This window comes from Agelaius phoeniceus, chromosome 23, assembly GCF_051311805.1.
Source record: "Agelaius phoeniceus isolate bAgePho1 chromosome 23, bAgePho1.hap1, whole genome shotgun sequence".
Classification (NCBI taxonomy): Eukaryota; Metazoa; Chordata; class Aves; order Passeriformes; family Icteridae; genus Agelaius; species Agelaius phoeniceus.
Genome location: NC_135287.1, coordinates 7,456,045 through 7,474,488, shown reverse-complemented (window position 1 = coordinate 7,474,488; position 18,444 = coordinate 7,456,045). Strand labels below are relative to the sequence as shown.

The 18,444-nt window shown below is 58.1% G+C and overlaps 2 protein-coding genes across 8 annotated transcripts in view; both read left to right on the top strand.

Annotated features, from left to right (window-relative positions):
• The window catches only part of CEP164 (centrosomal protein 164), a 31,793-nt gene extending 19,412 nt beyond the window's left edge, over positions 1-12,381 (top strand). For 6 of the 7 annotated variants that reach the window (XM_077189898.1, XM_077189896.1, XM_077189899.1 and 3 more), the window contains 18 exons: positions 767-901; positions 1,042-1,258; positions 1,826-1,903; positions 2,132-2,263; positions 2,508-2,630; positions 3,691-3,834; positions 4,023-4,106; positions 4,451-4,519; positions 4,754-4,932; positions 5,396-5,522; positions 5,887-5,951; positions 6,061-6,268; positions 7,098-7,205; positions 7,764-7,878; positions 8,341-8,649; positions 9,080-9,146; positions 9,402-9,518; positions 10,423-12,381. In XM_077189898.1, coding sequence (XP_077046013.1) covers positions 767-901; positions 1,042-1,258; positions 1,826-1,903; positions 2,132-2,263; positions 2,508-2,630; positions 3,691-3,834; positions 4,023-4,106; positions 4,451-4,519; positions 4,754-4,932; positions 5,396-5,522; positions 5,887-5,951; positions 6,061-6,268; positions 7,098-7,205; positions 7,764-7,878; positions 8,341-8,649; positions 9,080-9,146; positions 9,402-9,518; positions 10,423-10,522 — 2,377 coding nt within the window. In that variant the 3' untranslated portion in view covers positions 10,523-12,381. The remainder of the gene's footprint in view (positions 1-766; positions 902-1,041; positions 1,259-1,825; positions 1,904-2,131; positions 2,264-2,507; positions 2,631-3,690; positions 3,835-4,022; positions 4,107-4,450; positions 4,520-4,753; positions 4,933-5,395; positions 5,523-5,886; positions 5,952-6,060; positions 6,269-7,097; positions 7,206-7,763; positions 7,879-8,340; positions 8,650-9,079; positions 9,147-9,401; positions 9,519-10,422) is intronic. The other variant, XM_077189897.1, reaches the window with a different exon arrangement.
• A 154-nt stretch (positions 12,382-12,535) lies between these two features.
• LOC129129641 (uncharacterized) lies at positions 12,536-17,862 on the top strand. The gene is made up of 4 exons (XM_077189916.1): positions 12,536-14,076; positions 14,306-14,416; positions 15,340-15,391; positions 16,748-17,862. The coding sequence occupies exons 1-4, from the start codon at positions 14,023-14,025 to the stop codon at positions 16,864-16,866; spliced, it is 336 nt and encodes a 111-aa protein (XP_077046031.1). The 5' UTR covers positions 12,536-14,022; the 3' UTR covers positions 16,867-17,862.
• Positions 17,863-18,444: the final 582 nt, after the last annotated feature.

The following is an 18,444-nucleotide window of genomic DNA, read 5'->3' as shown; positions in this document are numbered from 1 at the left end:
AAAGGGCTCTGGCACCCTCCAGAGGGGCAGGAGAGCATCCTGAGGCTGAGCTGTGGCCACACACACACACAGAGCCACAGCTCTGGGTTCTGCTGAACCTGGGGGGAGATCCCAGCTCAGTGCCTGCAGCTCTCCCAGCTGGCAGCTGCTCAGATCCTGGGTAAGTGCTGGGAGCAGGGTGGAAATGGGAGCATTAGGGATGAGCTTACCCCAGGGGAGCTGAATGCAGCTCTGCCAGGGGCTGTTCTACACAGGGCAGGGATGGCTGTGGCAGAGCAGGGTCTGAGAGCAGGGCTGGGTCCTTTCCCTGGGGGAATTCTGCTCTTGAGCTTTCTCTGTTACCTTGCTGGGCTTGGTGCTCACGTTCTGAGCAGCCAGAAACAGCATCTCCACATGCAAATCATGGGGATGCAGTCTGGGTGTGAAGGAAGATGCAGAAATGGCACCTGAAGGGGAAAAAAACGTGTAGCAAAAGGTATAATATGGAAATGTGGAGCTTCCAGATGTGCTCATGCATCCAGGTACCTTGCCTGGGAGCCTGCATCCATTTAATGAGAGTGGATTTCACTTACCTGCAAAAAAAAAAAACGAAAATCCCCACAAGAAGTGTAAACTATGATGATATAGCAAGTTTTAAACCCACACTGCTCAGGTTTGGTGCTGGGGCTGGAAATGAATGTGTCAGCCCAGTCTGGCTGAGCTGGAGCCCCTGGACAGGGCACTGGGAGATACTGAACCCATTTTCTCTGTTTTTATTTTCTGTCAGCTCTCCAGAAGAAGATTTAGCAAAGTCTGAGCAGGAGGAGGAAGAGCTGGTTCTCAGAGAGGAAAAAGCCAAGAGACTGGAGAAGCTGCGAGCCCAAATGGCCTCAGAGATGGAGGCAGAGGAGCAGAGGATGAGGTGGGGGGTTCTGCTGCCATCCCTGGGGCTGTGCAGGGCTGCTTTGGGAGGGGAGGGCTGGGCACAAACGCAGCAGGGATGAGCTCTGAGGCCCCTGCAGTGCTGGACCCCAGTTCTGTGCTCTGTCCCACACCCACCAGGGCAGAGCAGGAGGCCAGGCTGCAGGAGCTCAGGGACGAGTGGCAATCCCAGCAGCTGCTGGACAAGGAGAGGCTGCAGAGGCAGCAGCAGCTTGCCCTGGAGGAAATGAAGCTGGCAGCAGAAGAGGCCCAGCAGAAGGAGATGAGGGAGCTGGAACGGGAGCAGGAGGAGTCCCTGAGGCAGCTCAGGGACAAGTTGGACAGGGAGAAGAAGAAGGTGAGATCTTTATTGCCAGGCAGGGCTGGCCTGAGGGGCTCCTGGCTGGCAGGGCAGTGCCAGCTGTGGGATTAACTCACTCCTGTAGGCTTTGGTGACAGCTCTCTTGGGGCACCAGGGGCAGGTGCCAGGGCTGTTGGAGGCACAGGGAGGGGGCAGGAGAGCTCCCCCCGTTGTTTTTGATTAACTAACAATTACTTCAATGGCCACTCTGCATCTGAAGACAAGATAAGGATCGAGTGTGTCCCCCCAGCCCTGGTATCAGATCAGAACTGAGCTGAGCCACTTCATCAGCCCCCAACACCTCTCTGGCTGCTGCTTCAGCCCTGCAGGCACCTGGGGAGCCCTGGTGGGGCATTTCCAGTCCCTCCAGCCCAGCATGACTGGGATTCATCGAGATCCCCTGGAGGGAGAGCACAGAGGGAATAAGGGCACTTGCAGTGATCCCGTTTGGACGGGGGTCACTGCTGTGCCTTTTGGTGCTTTTGGACAGAATTTAATTGCAAGTGCACCTTGTCCCCACATGCAGAGCTTTCCCAGCAGGCTGTTCTGCTCGTGTTTCTATAGGCAGCAGAGGAGCTGGAAGAGCAGTTTGCCAGTGAGCTCCAGGAGCTGCGGGCTGCAGCAGAGGAGAAGCACCGCGAGGTGAGGATGGTGTCCTCAGAATGCCAAGTGTCGTTTTTTATTTTTTCCCTCATGCTGTCACTAAAGGTGGCATTAGTTTTTTCCCCCTCCCTGGCTGTGGTTCTGGTCTGGCTCAGTGTTTGGCCGTGCTGCAGGCAGGGCTGGTGAGGCTGTGCTGTGCCCTGTGGAGGGCACGGGATGGACCCTGTGCAGAGGCTGAGGAGTCTCTGTGGGTGCCTTTCCTGACAGGCCATTGCCAGCCTGCAGGCCCAGCTGGCAGAGGCACAGAGCAGCCAGGAGGCCCAGCTCCGTGAGGAGCTGCAGAGAGCAGACCAGAAAGTGCAGGAAAAAGCCCTAAAAGTGAAGGAGTACGAGCGTGAGGTGAGTGGTGGCTCTGTGCTGAAGGTCCTTCATGCTCTCAGGTATGGGGAGAGCTCTGGGTGCCCACATCCCTGCCTTAGGGGGCAGGACATCCCTCAGCATCTCACCTCAGCGGGGTGAAGGCTCTGTGCTCCCCAGGACACAGTCCCTGATCCCACCGTGCCCTTGGGCTGGGTGAGAGGCTGATTTTGGGGAGGTGCAGTGCTGCAGTTCAGGGGAGCCTCTTCCCCTGTGCCCCCTGCAGCTCAGCGAGCTGATGGGTGACCGACGGCGGGAGGTGGAGAAGGAGCACGAGAGGAGAATGGAGAGGATGAGAGAGGAGCACAGGGAGGCCCTGGAGCGGATCCAGGAGCACTACGAGGAGGAGGTACTGCCTGGGGGGCTGCACTTGCACTGGGTGCGTGTCACTGCTGCATTGCTGGGGATGCAATGCAGGAGAGCCCTGGGTGTGCTGCATTGGTGGAGATCCCTGTGTGTCTGTGCTGCATTGGAGAGCCCTGTGTGTCCGTGCTGGAGATCCCTGTGTGTCCATGCTGCATTGGAGATCCCTGTGTGTCCATGCTGCATTGCTGGGGATCCCTGTGTGTCCATGCTGGAGAGCCCTGTGTGTCTGTGCTGTGTTGGAGATCCCTGTGTGTCCGTGCTGGAGATCCCTGTGTGTCCATGCTGGAGATCCCTGTGTGTCCATGCTGCATTGTTGGAAATCCCTGTGTGTCCATGCTGCATTGGAGATCCCTGTGTGTCCATGCTGCATTGGAGATCCCTGTGTGTCCATGCTGGAGATGCCTGTGTATCCATGCTGCATTGCTGGGGATCCCTGTGTGTCCATGCTGCATTGGAGAGCCCTGTGTGTTCATGCTGGAGATCCCTGTGTGTCCATGCTGGAGATGCCTGTGTATCCATGCTGCATTGCTGGGGATCCCTGTGTGTCCATGCTGCATTGGAGAGCCCTGTGTGTTCATGCTGGAGATCCCTGTGTGTCCATGCTGCATTGCTGGGGATCCCTGTGTGTCCATGCTGCATTGGAGAGCCCTGTGTGTTCATGCTGGAGATCCCTGTGTGTCCATGCTGGAGATGCCTGTGTGTCCATGCTGGAGATCCCTGTCTGTCCATGCTGCATTGGAGAGCCCTGTGTGTCCATGCTGGAGATGCCTGTGTGTCCATGCTGGAGATGCCTGTGTGTCCATGCTGGAGATGCCTGTGTGTCCATGCTGGAGATGCCTGTGTGTCTGTGCTGTGTTGGAGATGCCTGTGTGTCCATGCTGGAGATCCCTGTCTGTCCATGCTGCATTGGAGATCCCTGTGTGTCCATGCTGGAGATGCCTGTGTGTCCGTGCTGCATTGCTGGGGATCCCTGCATGTCCTTGCTGCATTTCTGGAGCTCCCTGTGCCTCACAGAGGTGTTTCCCTGCCCCCTGGGCTGGCAGGAGCGCAGGCAGAGGTCGGAGCTGCTGGAGGGGCTGCGCAGCGAGGCCGCGCGGCTGCGGCAGCTCCACGACGCCGACCTGAAGGGGCTGCAGGCAGAGCTGGAGGGGAGGCTGGCGGCCCTGCAGCAGAGGCACAGGGAGAAGGTGAGCAGCAGGCTCTGCCTCTGGCCCTTGGGGCTCATGAGGGGCGGCCTGGAGGCTCCCCACCCTGTCCCCCTGTCCGTCACCAGTGCAGGGTGATGGACACGAGCAGCAGGTGACACTTCCCAGTTTGTGTTTTACTGGTGAGGGAGGAGCCTGTGCCCTTCTCTTTAAGTCAGCTCCCTGTGCAGGAAAGAAAGCTCCAGGATTCAGAGAACGAGCTTGAGATCCGCATGAAGAACATCCAAGCCAGATCAGAGCAGCTCCAGAGCCAGGTGAGTCCTCTGCTGGGCTCACAGAGCTCCCCTGACCTGTGCCAGTCCTTGGGCTGATTCCGCACAGGGAACTGCTCAGGAAAGCTCAGCCAGGGCTTCTGCTGCCATCCCACTTAGAGGTGAAGCTTTGTCACCAGTCAGAGCAGGGCAAAGCATTCCTGGTGTTTGCTGAGCAGGTCTGAGCTCTGGGTTTGCTCCGTGCTCTGGGGGGCAGTGAGAGGGCTCACAAAGCAAACCTGACAACTCTCCTTGTTTTGGAATGGTCATGAGACTCAGGCCTGAGGTGCTGCTCAGCACCAGCAGTGTCCTGGCTCTGTCACTGCCCTGCCCTTCCCCTGTGACAGGAGGAGTCCCTGCAGAGGAGGAGGCAGCTGCTGCTGGATGAGGACGGACGGATGCAGCTGGAGAGAGACGTACGGACCCCCGGGCTCTGGAGAGGGGCTGTGCTGCTCTGGGCTGAGGGCAGCACCTCAGAACTGGGGCTTTAGGGAAGCAGAGTGCAGGGAGGTGGGCTAGTGCTGAGCTCCCCAAAGAGAACAGTCCTGCTTTCCCAGGATTGGAGTGTGGCTCTGGGAGCCCGAGAGCTGTGCGCCCCTTGTTTGGCTCTCGGGGAAATGACTGTCAGGGATCTTGTGGTTTTCCCCCAGGAAGCTGCTCTGGCCTCTCAGCTGCGCCTGGAGGAGAGCAGGAAGGAGCACTGCAGCCTGCTGGAGTCGGTCCGGCAGCTGCGCAGGACCCTGCAGGAGCTGCAGGACCAGAAGGCTGAGCTGGAGGCCCAGGTGGATTTGCTGCAGAGCCGCAGCCAGAGGCTGCACAAACGCATTGGGTGTGTGTGAGAAACTGCCTCTGATACCCCAAAATCTGCCCCGTGCCCCTGGCAAAGCTCCCCAACCTAACCTGGGCCTCTCCCCGACCTCTGAGCTCTGTGTTGGGCCATGTTCCTTCAGAATCCTCAGGTGCCCATGGGGACACAGAGTTCCTGGGGGCTCTTTCCAGATTTTTCATTAACTCAGGGTGTGAATTTCAATTTGCTCCTTCACCTCTGCAGGTCAGGTTTGTCTCCTCCACTCCCGCCTTGGGTGGTTAATGAGGTGCTGTGAGAGGGGCACTGAAATGCAAAGAGGTTTTCCTGAGGGGGCTGAGCTGCTCAGGAAGGGTGGGAAGCAGTTTCCCTGCCCAGCCCTGGTGTTGCCAGCCCTGTGGCCATTTCTGTGCTGGAATCTGGAGCTCACTCTGGACACCACTGCAGGCTAATCAAGTGCCTCTGCTGCTGCTTTTTCCTGTGGCAGAGAGCTGGAGGAAGCAATCAGGAGCAAGCAGGAGGCTCTGAAAGAACTGGAGGCAGAAGAAAGTGTGGAATCTCCAAGGAAGAAAGCTGAGCTCTGTGTTGAAGACCTGAGAGAAACTCCTCAAGCTGTGAGTAAAGCAGCCTGTGAAGGTGTTTGCCTTGTGAGATCTGAGGCTGAAACTCCCTTGAAAATCCCAGCATTTGTTCCTTCTGTTTGAAACCATTTGAGGTGCAGAGATGGATTTCTCTTTGCTGTGTGTTCAGTAGTATTTGCAGGTGTCTGTCTATTATTAGTGGGTGGAGAGGAGCGTGGGGTACTCAAATCAAAAGCAGGGACAGAAACGTCTTTGTTTCCTTCAAGAGCCACATCAAGAGCAGCCCTGGTGCTGTGCTTGATCTGGGCAGTGCCATGGTGATGTCAGTGGATCCTTAGGGGGCCTGGACTTCTGTTTCCTCCATAAACACTTGGTTTTTGCAATGTGTCACCCCCAGCACTCATCCAGAGAGCCTTCCCCAGCCTCCCAGAGCCCCGAGGAGAGCGAGCTGCAGCTCGACCGGTGAGATGCCTGTGCCAGGAGAGCTCCCTGCTCTTTGTCTGCTTTTGGGGCTGCTGTGTGAGCCGTGCAGCAGCACAGGGAGCCAGCACAGCCCTGCCTTTCCCCCCAGGGTGCAGAGCTACCTCTCAGCCGAGGGGCAGTCCCTGCGCAGCGCCAAGGAGTTCCTGCAGCGCCAGAGCCGCTCCCTGCGCCGGCGGCGCTCGGCGCTCAGGGCTGCCAGCCTGCAGTGGCACCAGCACCTGCACAGGGCCCAGGGCGCCGAGCAGGGTCCCCACAGCTCCCAGCTCCTGCAGGGAGTGCGCCAGAACCTGCAGGAGGTGAGCCCTGGGCGCTGCCTGAGCACGGGTGCTGGGTGTCACAGAGCGCCCGCAGCCCTGGGGTCTGCTCCTGCTGCTGTGGTGGGGGCTTGGGGACCCTTGGTGGGGGCTTGGGGACCCTCTTGGATGGGGGCTTGGTGTCCCTGGGCTTGGGGACCCTCTTGGATGGGGGTTTGGTGACCCTGGGCTTGGGGACCCTTGGTGGGGGCTTGGGGACCCTTGGTGGGGGCTTGGTGTCCCTGGGCTTGGGGACCCTCTTGGATGGGGGTTTGGTGACCCTGGGCTTGGGGACCCTTGATGGGGGCTTGGGGACCCTCTTGGATGGGGGCTTGGTGGCCCTGGACTTGGGGACCCTTGGTGGGGGCTTGGGGATCCTCTTGAGTGGGGGCTTGGGGACCCTTGGTGGGGGCTTGGGGACCCTCTTGGATGGGGGTTTGGTGTCCCTGGGCTTGGGGACCCTCTTGGATAGGGGTTTGGTGTCCTTGGGCTTGGGGACCCGTGATGGGGGCTTGGGGACCCTCTTGGATGGGGGTTTGGTGACCCTGGGCTTGGAGACCCTCTTGGATGGGGGTTTGGTGACCCTGGGCTTGGGGACCCTCTTGGATGGGGGTTTGGGGACCCTGGGCTTGGGGATCCTCTTGGATGGGGGTTTGGAGGTGAAAGCTCCATGTGCTCACTGTGCACACCCCTTCCCACGCTCTTGAGGGCTTGGAGGGATTTCACTGCAGCAGCAGTTCCTGTGCTGAGCAGAGTGAGGTGGTGACACCCCAGCTGCTGACAGGGATTATTTCAGTCACTGCTGTTTAATTTCCCTCCTTGGTCTGCGCAGGAGGCAAAGGAGCTGGACAAGATGAAGTCGGCCATGCAGAAAGGACAGATGCTGCTGAAGAAGAAGGAGGAGAAGCTCAGCCAGCTGGAGTCCTCACTGCTGGAGGAGGTAAACTCTCCTGGTGCTGGCAGCAGAGCTGGGTTGTGGAACCACTTGGTGTGAGAGCACCAGAGAGTGCTGAGTGTGTGGCTGCAGAAGGCAGCGTGGAAAAGCTGCATGGATTGAGCCTGGAGAGAGCAGGGCAGGTCACTCCTGTGAGCTGGGATGGAGCCTGCTCTCCTGACCAAGGCAAACCTCGGAGCCTTTGGCTCTGCCCCGTGGCCTCAGGCAGGGCAGCAGCAGATGCAGGAGAACCAGACCTTTGGTGGTCAAACTCCTGCCCTTGGCACAGAGAGCCCAGCCCTGCAAGAGCTCTGAGGTTATTTACAGCACAAACCTCCTGCTGCAGGGGCTGCTTCACGTGGCTGCTGCTTTGGCCTCTGCACTCTGAGAGCCACAGCAGCCTCTGGACATTCAGACTGTGCTGTCAGGGGCTGGAGACAAGTTTGCCTTCACTTGACCTGTGCCTGACTGCAGTCCAGCACTGCAGGCAGATTTCCAGTAGCTTTTATGTTTCAGGGATGATACAGCAGCTTTTACTGGCTTTGTTTTCCTGCTCCTGAGCAGCTCTCAGATGAAGATACACTGAAGAGCTCAGCGTGCAGGAAGGTGGTGACGTTTGATCTGAGCACCTCTGAGGACACAAACAGCACGTCCAGTGTGAACCTGGGCCAGTCCAGGTGTAAGTGCCCAGCATGGGAGGCTCTAGGCCTGTTCTGCCTTTCCCTCTCACCTCTCTGATGTCCTTGTGCTCAGCTGTGTCCAGGGCAGGTCTGGGACTGCTCTGTGTCCCACCCCTGATTGCCAAAACTCATTTCCTGCCTTAGTGGCAGATAAGAGGGATGGGATCTGTGGGTGAACCTGCCTTTTAAACCTCTGTGGATTATAAAACCTCTCTGGTTTCCCTCTGGTCCTGCAGATCTCTATTGCTCTCCTGCAGGACTCTGGGCTTGCCCTTCCTCCACCATGGCAGGAGCAGCTGCTGCCACTCCCTCTCTGCTGCTCCTGCTTTCTCTTGGGCTTTGCTTGCCTGGAGGGTGCTGGGGGAGGAAGGGCAGGCAGGCAGCAGGGCTGGGTTCCTTGCACACAGGCTGCTGCTGTCAGGGCTGGTCTGTGATCCCTTTCTTCCCCTTTCTTCCTTCAGCTGACTTGAGGGTGGATTTGTGGCCCGTGCTGCAGCAGGACAAGATCCAGCACCTGAGGGACTCAGTGCAGAGCATCACCAGCGAGCTCAGCGGGGTCCTGGGGCTCCTGGACTCCCTGAGCCAGCACCAGCCCCCTCTGCTCACCTCCACACCCCATCAGGGCATCCCCCTGCCCACCTACCCCTCCCTGGGGAACCCCCCCAGGGTGTCCCCCCTGGCCCAGAGCAGCCGGCCCAGCTCCAGTTACCCCAGCCCAGGGCAGTCAGTGGACAGCATGCTGGCAGAGAAATGGCACAGGTACTTCCCAGGTGAGTCTCCTGGCCTCGCCCCACCTGCTTTGCTGGTTTGGTCCCAGGCTTCCAGTGCTGGGGAGGGCGGGGGCACTGGTGCTGCTTAGGAAGGGTGCAAAGGGGATAAGGGATGAGGAGCTGCCTCCAAAAGTGCAGCATGGGGGCTGATCCTGCCCTCCTGCTCTTTAATACCCAATGGAGCAGCAAAGGAGGAGCCAGCCCTGTCCCCTGTGTCACCAGGGGTCTCCATCTGTGTCCTTGTGGGGCAGGAGAGCACACCCAGGCAGAAATGTGGATTTTGTGGGCTCTGTGTTTCACGTCTGTCTTGCAGAAATGTGGATTTTGTGGGCTCTGTGTTTCACGTCTGTCTTGCAGAAATGTGGATTTGGTGGGCTCTGTGTTTCATGTGTGCATTTTGTGGGCTCTGTGTTTCATGTCTGTTTTGCAGGTGGGTTCTCATGGCTTGGTGGGACTCCTGTGCCCCTGGACAGCAAGCTGGGCTATGTCCCTGCAGAGTAAGGACTTTTTCCTTGAGTTCCCCTGTGCTGCTTTGTTTCTCTGCACTGATTATTGGTCACTCCTCACGTAACCAGTACATTACAATTTGATAATTACTGTGAACTACTTACTAAAGAGAAAAGGTGAACTATCAGTAGATATATTACTGGAGATGTTTTCGCAGCCCATCACTTTCTCATCTCTGGGATAATTTCTTCCCAGACCTCTTTTTTCCCCCACTTACCCTCTCTCTATCTCTCTCTCTGCCACAGTGAACAAATCAGGCTCTTCCAGCATTCCAAGTTCAGTGAACCAGAGACAAAGAATATTGAGGGGATGATTGAGAGCAACAAGAAATGGCTGAAAGACTTCAAGAAGGATTCCAAAGTGTATCTTTTACCTGGCTCTGGTCTTTAATTGCATTCCTGCTTCCTGCAGAAGGTGGGAGGAGGGTGGCAGGAGGGGTGTGAAATGAAGAACTGAGCAGCAATTTCGAGGCCTTGGCCTCTGTTGCAGTTCCTGGTGCTGCAGGGGTGTTCAGCAGATGGAGCAGGAGTGATCTGTGTGCTGCTCTCTGGGCTGTACCTGACTGAGGGAGTTTCCCTTCCTTTCCCTGTGTTGTGATGGTGTTCAGGGATGCTGCTCAGCTGTAGGGGAGCAGTTTGGGCAGGGAAGGTGAAGATTTAAAAATATGGAAGTTTCCCTTCCTTTCCCTGTGTTGTGATGGTGTTCAGTGATGCTGCTCAGCTGTAGGGGAGCAGTTTGGGCAGGGAAGGTGAAGATTTTAAAATACGGATTTAAACAGCGCAGAGTGGAGGATGGGGTGGGCAGGAAGGGGGTCTGGCTTTGCAGACCAGTTCTGGTGCTGTGGATGGAGCCCTTGGCATGGGCAGAGCCTGCTGGGCAGCCTGGAGGAGGTGAGGGCCCCTGCAGGTGTGTGACTGGTGGGGCAGGGAGGGCTGGGCTCCCCCCAGAGCTGGATCCAGGTCTGGTTTGAGGAATCCTGAAGCACGGGGCTGGATCCAGGGGCAGGACCTCTCTGTGCAGCGAGCAGGGATGCTCCCAGGCTGTGCTGGGCTCTGGGTGTCTCCTCAGTGCCCCATCCCCGTGGGCTCCGTGCTGCCCTGAGCGTGGTGTGCCTCTGAATTCCCTAATCCCCCCCAATTCCATTTGGCTGGGATGGAGCAGGCCAAGCACAGCCTGTGTGCACCGGGCTGGCTCTGGTACCCGGTTCCTGTCCTGGCTGGGCTGGGCCCTGCTCTGAACCAGGCTTTTCCTTCACCCAGCTGCCAGAGCTCTCTCCCCACGGGCACAGCAGCCCCCAGGCAGCAGCCCCAGCCTCCTGCAGCTGGGGCTGGATGAAAACAGAGAGATCAAGGTGTACCACTACTGAAAGGTGGGGTTCTCCTCTGCAGGGATGGGGTGGGGGGGCCTCTGCAGGCTCCCCACCATGGGCTGGGTTTTGGGGATCCCCACCCAGGCACCTCCACTGTGTCTGTGGCCACGTCCTTGAAACTGGGTGATTCTGCAAGAGAGTGAGGAAGGGGAAATAGAACTTCCCAGGCGGGTTCTTCTAATCCTGTAATGTGTCCAAATATACTTTATAGACTGTTTAATCCAGCAGTGACATATCAGGGCTTCAATAAATCAACATTGCCCTCATTGGTATTCCAGCGATGCCAAGGCAGGGCTGTGAATCACAGAGGATTGGAGTTAACTGGTCAAGGGGGACGATGTGGATCCAGCTGAGGCCCTGCTGGAGGAAATGGGCCAGGGAATGAGCCTGCCCCCGTGCCCAGCAGTGCTTGGTGGCAGGTGGGCAGTGCCAGGTGGCCTCTGGCATGTGGGAGCAGCAGAATGGGGGTAAAATCAGGGAATGGCACGTGCTGGCTCCTGGGGAATGTTCTGCTGGTTTGGGGTGTGGGAGCTGAGCCAAGAGTGGCAGATCTGGAGGAGCCCTCCCTGCTCCTTTCATGCCAGGCTGGCCAGAGCTGAGCAGCAAAGCAGCTGCTGCAGCTCTGCCCTGTGCTGGCAGCAGGAGCAGGATGGTGGCAGGACTCAGGAGGGTCTGTGCAGGCACCGTGAGGAGCTCCTGTGGGTGCTGGGACAGCCCCACCTGCATCCTCCATGCCCTTGGGGGGAGAGGGATCCAGCTCAGCAGCTGGGATCCCTTTCATGCGCGGGTGGGAGCCCCTGCCATGAATCCTGGAGCCCCAAATTGTTGCTCCTGCAGCAGATCCGTGGGGATCAGGGCTGTGGGAAGGCTGGAGAGTGGCTGAGGAGTTGGGATGGGCAGCTCCTGGAGCTCACAGCGGCTCCTGGCTTTGCTCACCAGGTTCCTCTGCAAGGGCCACATGCAGAGGGTGTCCCAGCCCGCTGGGGTGCTTGGGGCTGGGAGGGCTTTCACCCTGCCCAGCGGGCAGGAGCCAGGCTTTCATGGGAACGTGCTCTTTGGTCGTCTTTGTCAGTATTTGCTCCGAGCTGACTCTAAATATTTGATGCTTTAAAAAGCTGCCGAGCCGCCCGCCCGTCGCGGCTGCCGAGGACGCTGCGCTGCAAGGAGCCCGTCTGTGAGGAGCCCTCTTCAAAGCCTTTCTCCTGACACAGCTGCTGGGGGAGGCTCTGGAGCTGCTGCCCCACGGCCCCCGTGCTGGGAGAGCCCCTGGGCTGGGCCAGGGTGGGCAGGGGGAGCCCCCTGCTCTGCTCGCTGGGTGCGGCGTGCTGGCACACACCCTGAGCCTGGCACACACCCTGAGCCTGGCACGGGGATGTTTACATGCAAATAGAAATAGGGAAATATATTTTTGATGGACATCATTTTGAAGCTCTTAAGAATGTATTTATTTTATTTTTCCTTGCTGTTTTTCTAGAGTTTTTGTAATTGCTCAGTAGCCTTATTCCTTCCTAGGAAAGGAGGGATCCAAGCAAGGGTATTGCCCCTGCTGCTGGACTGCACAAACCCCTTCCTGCAGGGATTTTGCTTTTAGTTTACTGCATACTCAGAGGACACAGGGCAGTCCTTCCAGCCAGGGGTTTTAGAGGGGACCCCACAGTTGTGGTAGCTGTGGCCCAAGCCATATCACTGAGTCCATTCTGTGTTTTGGGAGAAGCATGCATTAATGGTGCAGGGAAATGCCATTTTTTTAAACAATAACTTGGTTTGAAACGTGCTCCTTTTTCCTGTTAAAACCCGGGATAGCAGCTGTATCTGGTTTTGTATAAATTAAATCAACATGAGCCTGTTTTGTATGATGCTGGTGGTTGTCACTCTGTTTTGTTGTAGCTGGGTATCCAGCTGTACTTACCTCTCACATCTCCCCCTGCCTCTGGGCTCTCTCGTGTTTTTCCTTGTCAAGGTCACTTCTGGCAGTTCCCAAGACCACTTAAGCTCGCTGGGGCTTTGTTGCCATTATTCTTTTAAGCATCTGGACCGGGTAGCAAATGCAGAGGCAGAGAGAAGAAAGCTGAAAACCAAAACTACAAAACGCAAACAAGGCATCGCTCTGGCAGCCTGGGACCTGTGAAAGATGTCTCACTGCAGCTTGGCTCTGGCTGCTGCTTTCCCCTGGCTTTGGGAGCAGCCAGGAATTGTCCCAGCAACCTGCTGGGTGCTGTGGGATCTCTGAGTAACCAGGAGCTAGGGAGGCTTGGTGATGTGTTCTTCTCCTGCTCCCATCTCCTGCTCACCTCCTGCCAGCAGCCTGTGGGAGCTGGTGAGGCCCAGGGGAGCAGGGTGTGCATCAGGTGAGGCACAGGGGGAGCAGGGTGTGCATCAGGTGAGGCCCAGGGGAGCAGGGTGTGCATCAGGTGAGGCCCTGGGGAGCAGGGTGTGCATCAGGTGAGGCACAGGGGGAGCAGGGTGTGCATCAGGTGAGGCCCAGAGGAGCAGGGTGTGCATCAGGTGAAGCTCAGGGGGAGCAGGGTGTGCATCAGGTGAAGCTCAGGGGGAGCAGGGTGTGCATCAGGTGAGGCACAGGGGGAGCAGGGTGTGCATCAGGTGAGGCACAGGGAGAGCAGGGTGTGCATCAGGTGAGGCCCAGGGGAGCAGGGTGTGCATCAGGTGAGGCACAGGGGAGCAGGGTGTGCATCAGGTGAAGCTCAAGGGGAGCAGGGTGTGCATCAGGTGAGGCCCAGAGGAGCAGGGTGTGCATCAGGTGAGGCACAGGGGAGCAGGGTATGCATCAGGTGAAGCACAGGGGAGCAGGGTGTGCATCAGGTGAGGCTCAGGGGGAGCAGGGTGTGCATCAGGTGAAGCACAGGGGAGCAGGGTGTGCATCAGGTGAGACCCTGGGGAGCAGGGTGTGCATCAGGTGAGGCCCAGGGGAGCAGGGTGTGCATCAGGTGAGGCCCAGGGGAGCAGGGTGTGCATCAGCTGCTTGGGGACAAGTGGAGGCTGATAGTTTTGTCCTCAGAAAGAAAACAAACCACCACCAGGCTTTTTTGCCCCAGTTGCTGCTGTGCCTGAGCTGCCCTGGTGTGTGTTTGCCCTCTGGAGAGCAGGACAGGAGCTCTGGAGGCAGCACAGTGTCCAGGCAGGCACTGCTGGGGCCAAGTCTCCCACGCCACTGCTGAGCCGTTCAGGGAGGTTCTGAGACATCCCAGTCTGTGACCCTGCTGAGGTGGCTCCCCAGGGAGCAGCTGTGGGCTGGGTGAGCTGTCCCTGCTCCTGGAGCAGAGGATTTGCCTTTCCTGGAATGCCAGCACTGTCTGTTGGAGAAACTCTGCGATTAGAAGAGCAAAAGGGCAGGGCCTGATTACTTCAGCGGGCTGAGCAGGGCTGTAAGCTCATTAAGGGGCTTGGCCTGTGCCTGCCCAAGGAGGCTCAGCTCAGTTCTGCTGGTGGAGGTCCTGGAGTGCTGCTCCCAGAGCTGCTGGGCCGAGGCAGCCCTGGCCATGCTGGGCACCCTGATGACAGCGCTGTTCTTCGTGGTCAGGGTGGTCAGACAGGTGAGTCCTCCCAGAGGGAGCTTTATTGCTGCAGTGCTGTTCTCTCCTGCCTGGGGTGGGCAGAGGAGGCAGCAGCTCCTGCCTGCCCTGCTGGGAACGGCCTCTGTGCCTCCTAAACCACCTGGGCAGGAGGGCTGGGATCTCCGGTGCTGAGCGTGGCTGAGCAGCTCTTTCTGTTCCTCTTCCTCTCCTGTGCTCTTCCCTGCTGAAAAACCTTCCCCGTGTGCAGCTGGGGACCAACCTGTTCCGTGAGGAGCCCCTGCCCTACCTGGTGTACCAGCCCCTGCCCTGGCAGATCCAGTGCGTGTCCCAGAGCCGCCGCACCAGCCGGGACAGCGAGGTGAGGGAGGCTGGGACACGCAGGGGAGGGAGGCTGGGACAGCCAGGTGAGGCTGCTGGCACTGCCAGGACAGCCAGGTGAGGTGAGGGAGGCTGGCACTGCCAGGACAGCCAGGTGAGGTGAGGGATGCTGGGACACACAGGGGAGGGAGGCTGGGACAGCCAGGTGAGGCTGCTGGCACTGCCAGGACAGCCAGGTGAGGTGAGGGATGCTGGCACTGCTGGGACAGCCAGGTGAGGCTGCTGGCACTGCCAGGACAGCCAGGTGAGGCTGCTGGCACTGTCAGGACAGCCAGGTGTGAGGTGAGGGATGCTGGCACTGCCAGGACAGCCAGGTGAGGTGAGGGTTGCTGGCACTGCCAGGACAGCCAGGTGAGGCTGCTGTCACTGCCAGGACAGCCAGGTGAGGTGAGGGAGGCTGGCAGTGCTGAGCTCAGGGGGTGGCAGTGCTGCTGCAGGGGCAGCTGTGAGCCAGGCAGCCTGGAGGTTTAGGCAAGGGGGAAATGTAATGCCAGGAGGGCAGGGTAAGCTGGCATTTGCAGACAAATTCAAGCTTATTTTTAGAAATGGAAACATCTCCTGGAAGACCTGGCAGCCCAGGAGCTGCAGGTTCATGGTGTAGGGGCTGCCTCCTCACTGGTTTGAAATGCAGATCCAGTGAGGATAGCCAGTGCCAACATCCATCCATGGACTGCAGCATCTCACAGCTCTGAGTTTGGATGCAAAGCTATTGCCTGCCTCTCCTTGGAGGTCATTTCATAAATGCAGATTAATTAATCAGTGCTCTTTAAGGGAACAGCAGTGAGCATGTTCCAGTTTCCTTAAGGGAAAGTGGAAGGGTTCCTGGCTGGGCTGAGAGGGGCTGCCCTCACTGCCTCTGCCTGGGACAGAACTAACTTTTATTTTATTTCTCTACCTTTCTAGAGAGGCAGGAACTCCCGGCATAACAGCATCTACTCGCTTTCTGGAGAGAAAGGTGAGTGTGGAACAGGCAGGGAGGCAGGGAAAACCCCCCAGTCAACACAGGAAACAGGTGGAACTCATGGCTGGGGCTGGGGCTGCAGCAGAAGAGCAGGCACTGCAGTACCTGCATCCTTCTTGGTGTCTTTCTCCTTCCCATCCTTCTTGGCCTCCTTCTCCTTCCACAGATCTGTCTGTGATGTTATTAAGGGGTATTTGATGGTGAGATAATTGTTAATGTGTGTGGCATCAGCCAGTGAAGTCCCAGTGCTGCAGGGCTGATTTTATGACCCCAGTGTGTCTGTGCAGACCCCAGCTCCCCTCTTCCCAGGAAATCTGCCCCACTGGCTCAGCTGGGGCCATGCTGTCCCACCAAACAGCCCCTTCTCCTGCTTCTGGGAGAACCACCTGGCATCCCCCCTCCTCTCTTTGGCCTTGTCTCGAGGCCCTGCAGTGCTCAGCAAAGAGGATTTGAGCCCTTCTATTCTCAGTGCTGAGCGGATAATGGGTGTGGGGGGGCTGGGGGTGCCACCCTGCCCATGGCCCGGGGGCTCTGCCCAGCCTGGGGCTCCCTGCAAACAGGGGCAGCTCTGGGGTGCCAGGGGCTGATTTTATACCCCCAATGTGTCTGTGCCAGGGCTCACCCTGCCAGTGCCCAGCTGTGCCTGTCCTCAGCCTCTGCCCCTGGCAGGGTTCACAGCTGGCAGTGTCTTGTTGAGCAGGGCAGAGAGGAGCCCAATGCCTCCTTTTATTTGTCCTTTTACTCTGCAGTTTCTCTCAGGCAGGCAAAGGAGATGGGTTCAGGTGGCAGCGGTGAGTTTATTCAGCAGCATCTGGCCCCAGGATTGCTGATGGCTGCTCGGGGGGTGCTTAGCAGTGACACAGTGGCTTAGAGGAGCACCGCTGAGTGCCTTTGATGCAGTTCCTGTTGAATTTCACAATACTTCCCTAATGCCACATTAGGCAGGAGTGGGGAGGGCTCCCATTTGTCAGCGTGAGAGCTTTATTGCTGCGCGGGGCCGGGCTGGCTTCTAATCTTATTTGTGTGTGCGAAAGTAAGTGAGCATCCTACGTGCTGATTAAACGTGGGGAAGCTGCTGCCTTCGGGGACTGGGGCTGGGTAAATAGAGGGCTTAGCCCTGCCAGGGAGGCTGGGCTTTGCTCTGCCTCCTGCTCCCTGCTCCTTCTGCCACGGGGGTGTCCCTGTGGTTTCATGCTGTGAGCCCTGCAGCAGGGACAGCTGTCCTGCCTGGGGAATGGGGAGCCCACTGACCCTCTGGGGGTGATGCCAGAGCCCTGCCCTGCTCCATGGAGCCTGTTCAGAGCTGCTGGCACTGTCTGTGCTCACTGGGATGCTCTGTTTGCCCCCCAGGTGACGTGACCCCTGATGGCAGCAAGGAGAGCAAGGTCACTGACCCATCTGAGAGAGCAGCTATCACCATCCAGACCCACTTCAGGAGGTACCAGCAGCAGAAGCAGGAGAAGAAGTAGCCACAGCAGCCACCTGTGGCCTGCACTGTCCCTCCTGTTTGTGTGTTCTGTTCCCCAGAGACATTTGGGGCCGTGGTGACCGTGAACCTGCCCCCCATACGTAGCTCCTGGTGCAGGTGTAGGTTCTCTGCCCTTGTGTTGGTGCTCACAGGGAGTTCTCTGTCCTGCTCAGTCCTTCCCCAGACAGCATCACTTCGTGGGCCAGGTCACAGCTGCTGAGGAGCTGCAGGGAATGGGGCACAGGGGTCACAGCACATTTGGGAGCCTTGGCCAGCCCTTGAGTGATGCTGTGAGCCCCAGCAGCTGTGTGGGTGGGTGGGAGGGGGTCCTGCACAGCAGGGTCTGGTTCTGCAGGCTGGTCGCTGCCCAGCTGGGGCTTGTTTCACCCCCAGGACCCTCCCCGGTGCCTCCACCTCCTCCACCCTGCCTCTGGAGCTGGCTGGAACAGTTGCCTTTGTCCCCTGCTCTGTGTGGCCAGCAGAGAGGTCAGCAGGGAGTGTGGGGCCAGCCTGGGTGGGACATTGCCAGGGGAACGTGCTGCAGGCGAGGAGGGAGCAGGAGGTGAGCTGGGAGCTGCTCTTACCTTTCCCTGGGGAGAGCTGCTTGGGGTGTCCTGGTTCCAGAACAGGGACTCTGTGTCCTGAGGGTGACCCCGCTCTCCTTCCCCACACAGCCCCCTGGCAACGCTGGGGTTGGGTTTGGAGCCCACCCGGCCCCTTGGGCTGCCCCTCTGAGGCATTCCTGAGCTTGGGGGCTTCTTCCCTGCTGTTGGGAGGCAGAGCTGGGCTGGCATGGCCTGAGGGGGCTGTTCTCCTCCCATCCTGCTGTGGTGAAGGGCAGGGGGCTCCCTGGGAGCAGGGGGGTGGCAGGGGCTCAGGGGGGCTGCTGGAAACTCTTGCTGTGTTAAAATGTGCAGGGCCAGGGCTTGTGCCTGCTGGGGAAGGGAAGGGGGGGATCCTTGCTGAGATGTAGAGGGAAATCTGTACCAGCCAATTCCAATAAAGTTGTATTAATCTCTGTTAATCTGTTCCTCTTTTTATCTTGCTAATCTGCTTACTCTCACAGCTGAACACGCTTGCCTTTTCTTGACTCTTCTATTTTTAATTCTGTTTTCCCCTTCCATTTCTATTCTAAGCCTGGGGTTGGTATTTTGGAGGTGCTGCCTGGCTGTGACCCTGCTTTAAGGGCTGGGCACTTGGTTTTCTTTAAAACCTGTGTTGTGTAATGGTTTATAGATGTTATGTGCTCTGATGCCTCCCCACCAGCCTGGCTGGGAAGGGTGGTGCTCCTCTCCACATGGGATCTTCCTTGACAGAGGTTGGCTCTGAGTGGTACCTGAATAATGGCCAAAAATGATAAAAAATGGGCACAAGATATTGTCTCAGCAGCTTGTTTCTCAAGGCCCAGAGGTGAACAGCTGCCAGGCTCTGGCCAAGGCGCTTCCTGCTCTGCAGGATTCCAGGAGTTACCTCAGTTAGGAAGAACCAGATGGCAGAGGAGGATCTGCTGGCCACTGTGCCAGCAGGCTGGGAAGGGCACTGCAGAGCTGCAGTAACATCGCTGTATTTGCATGTCATT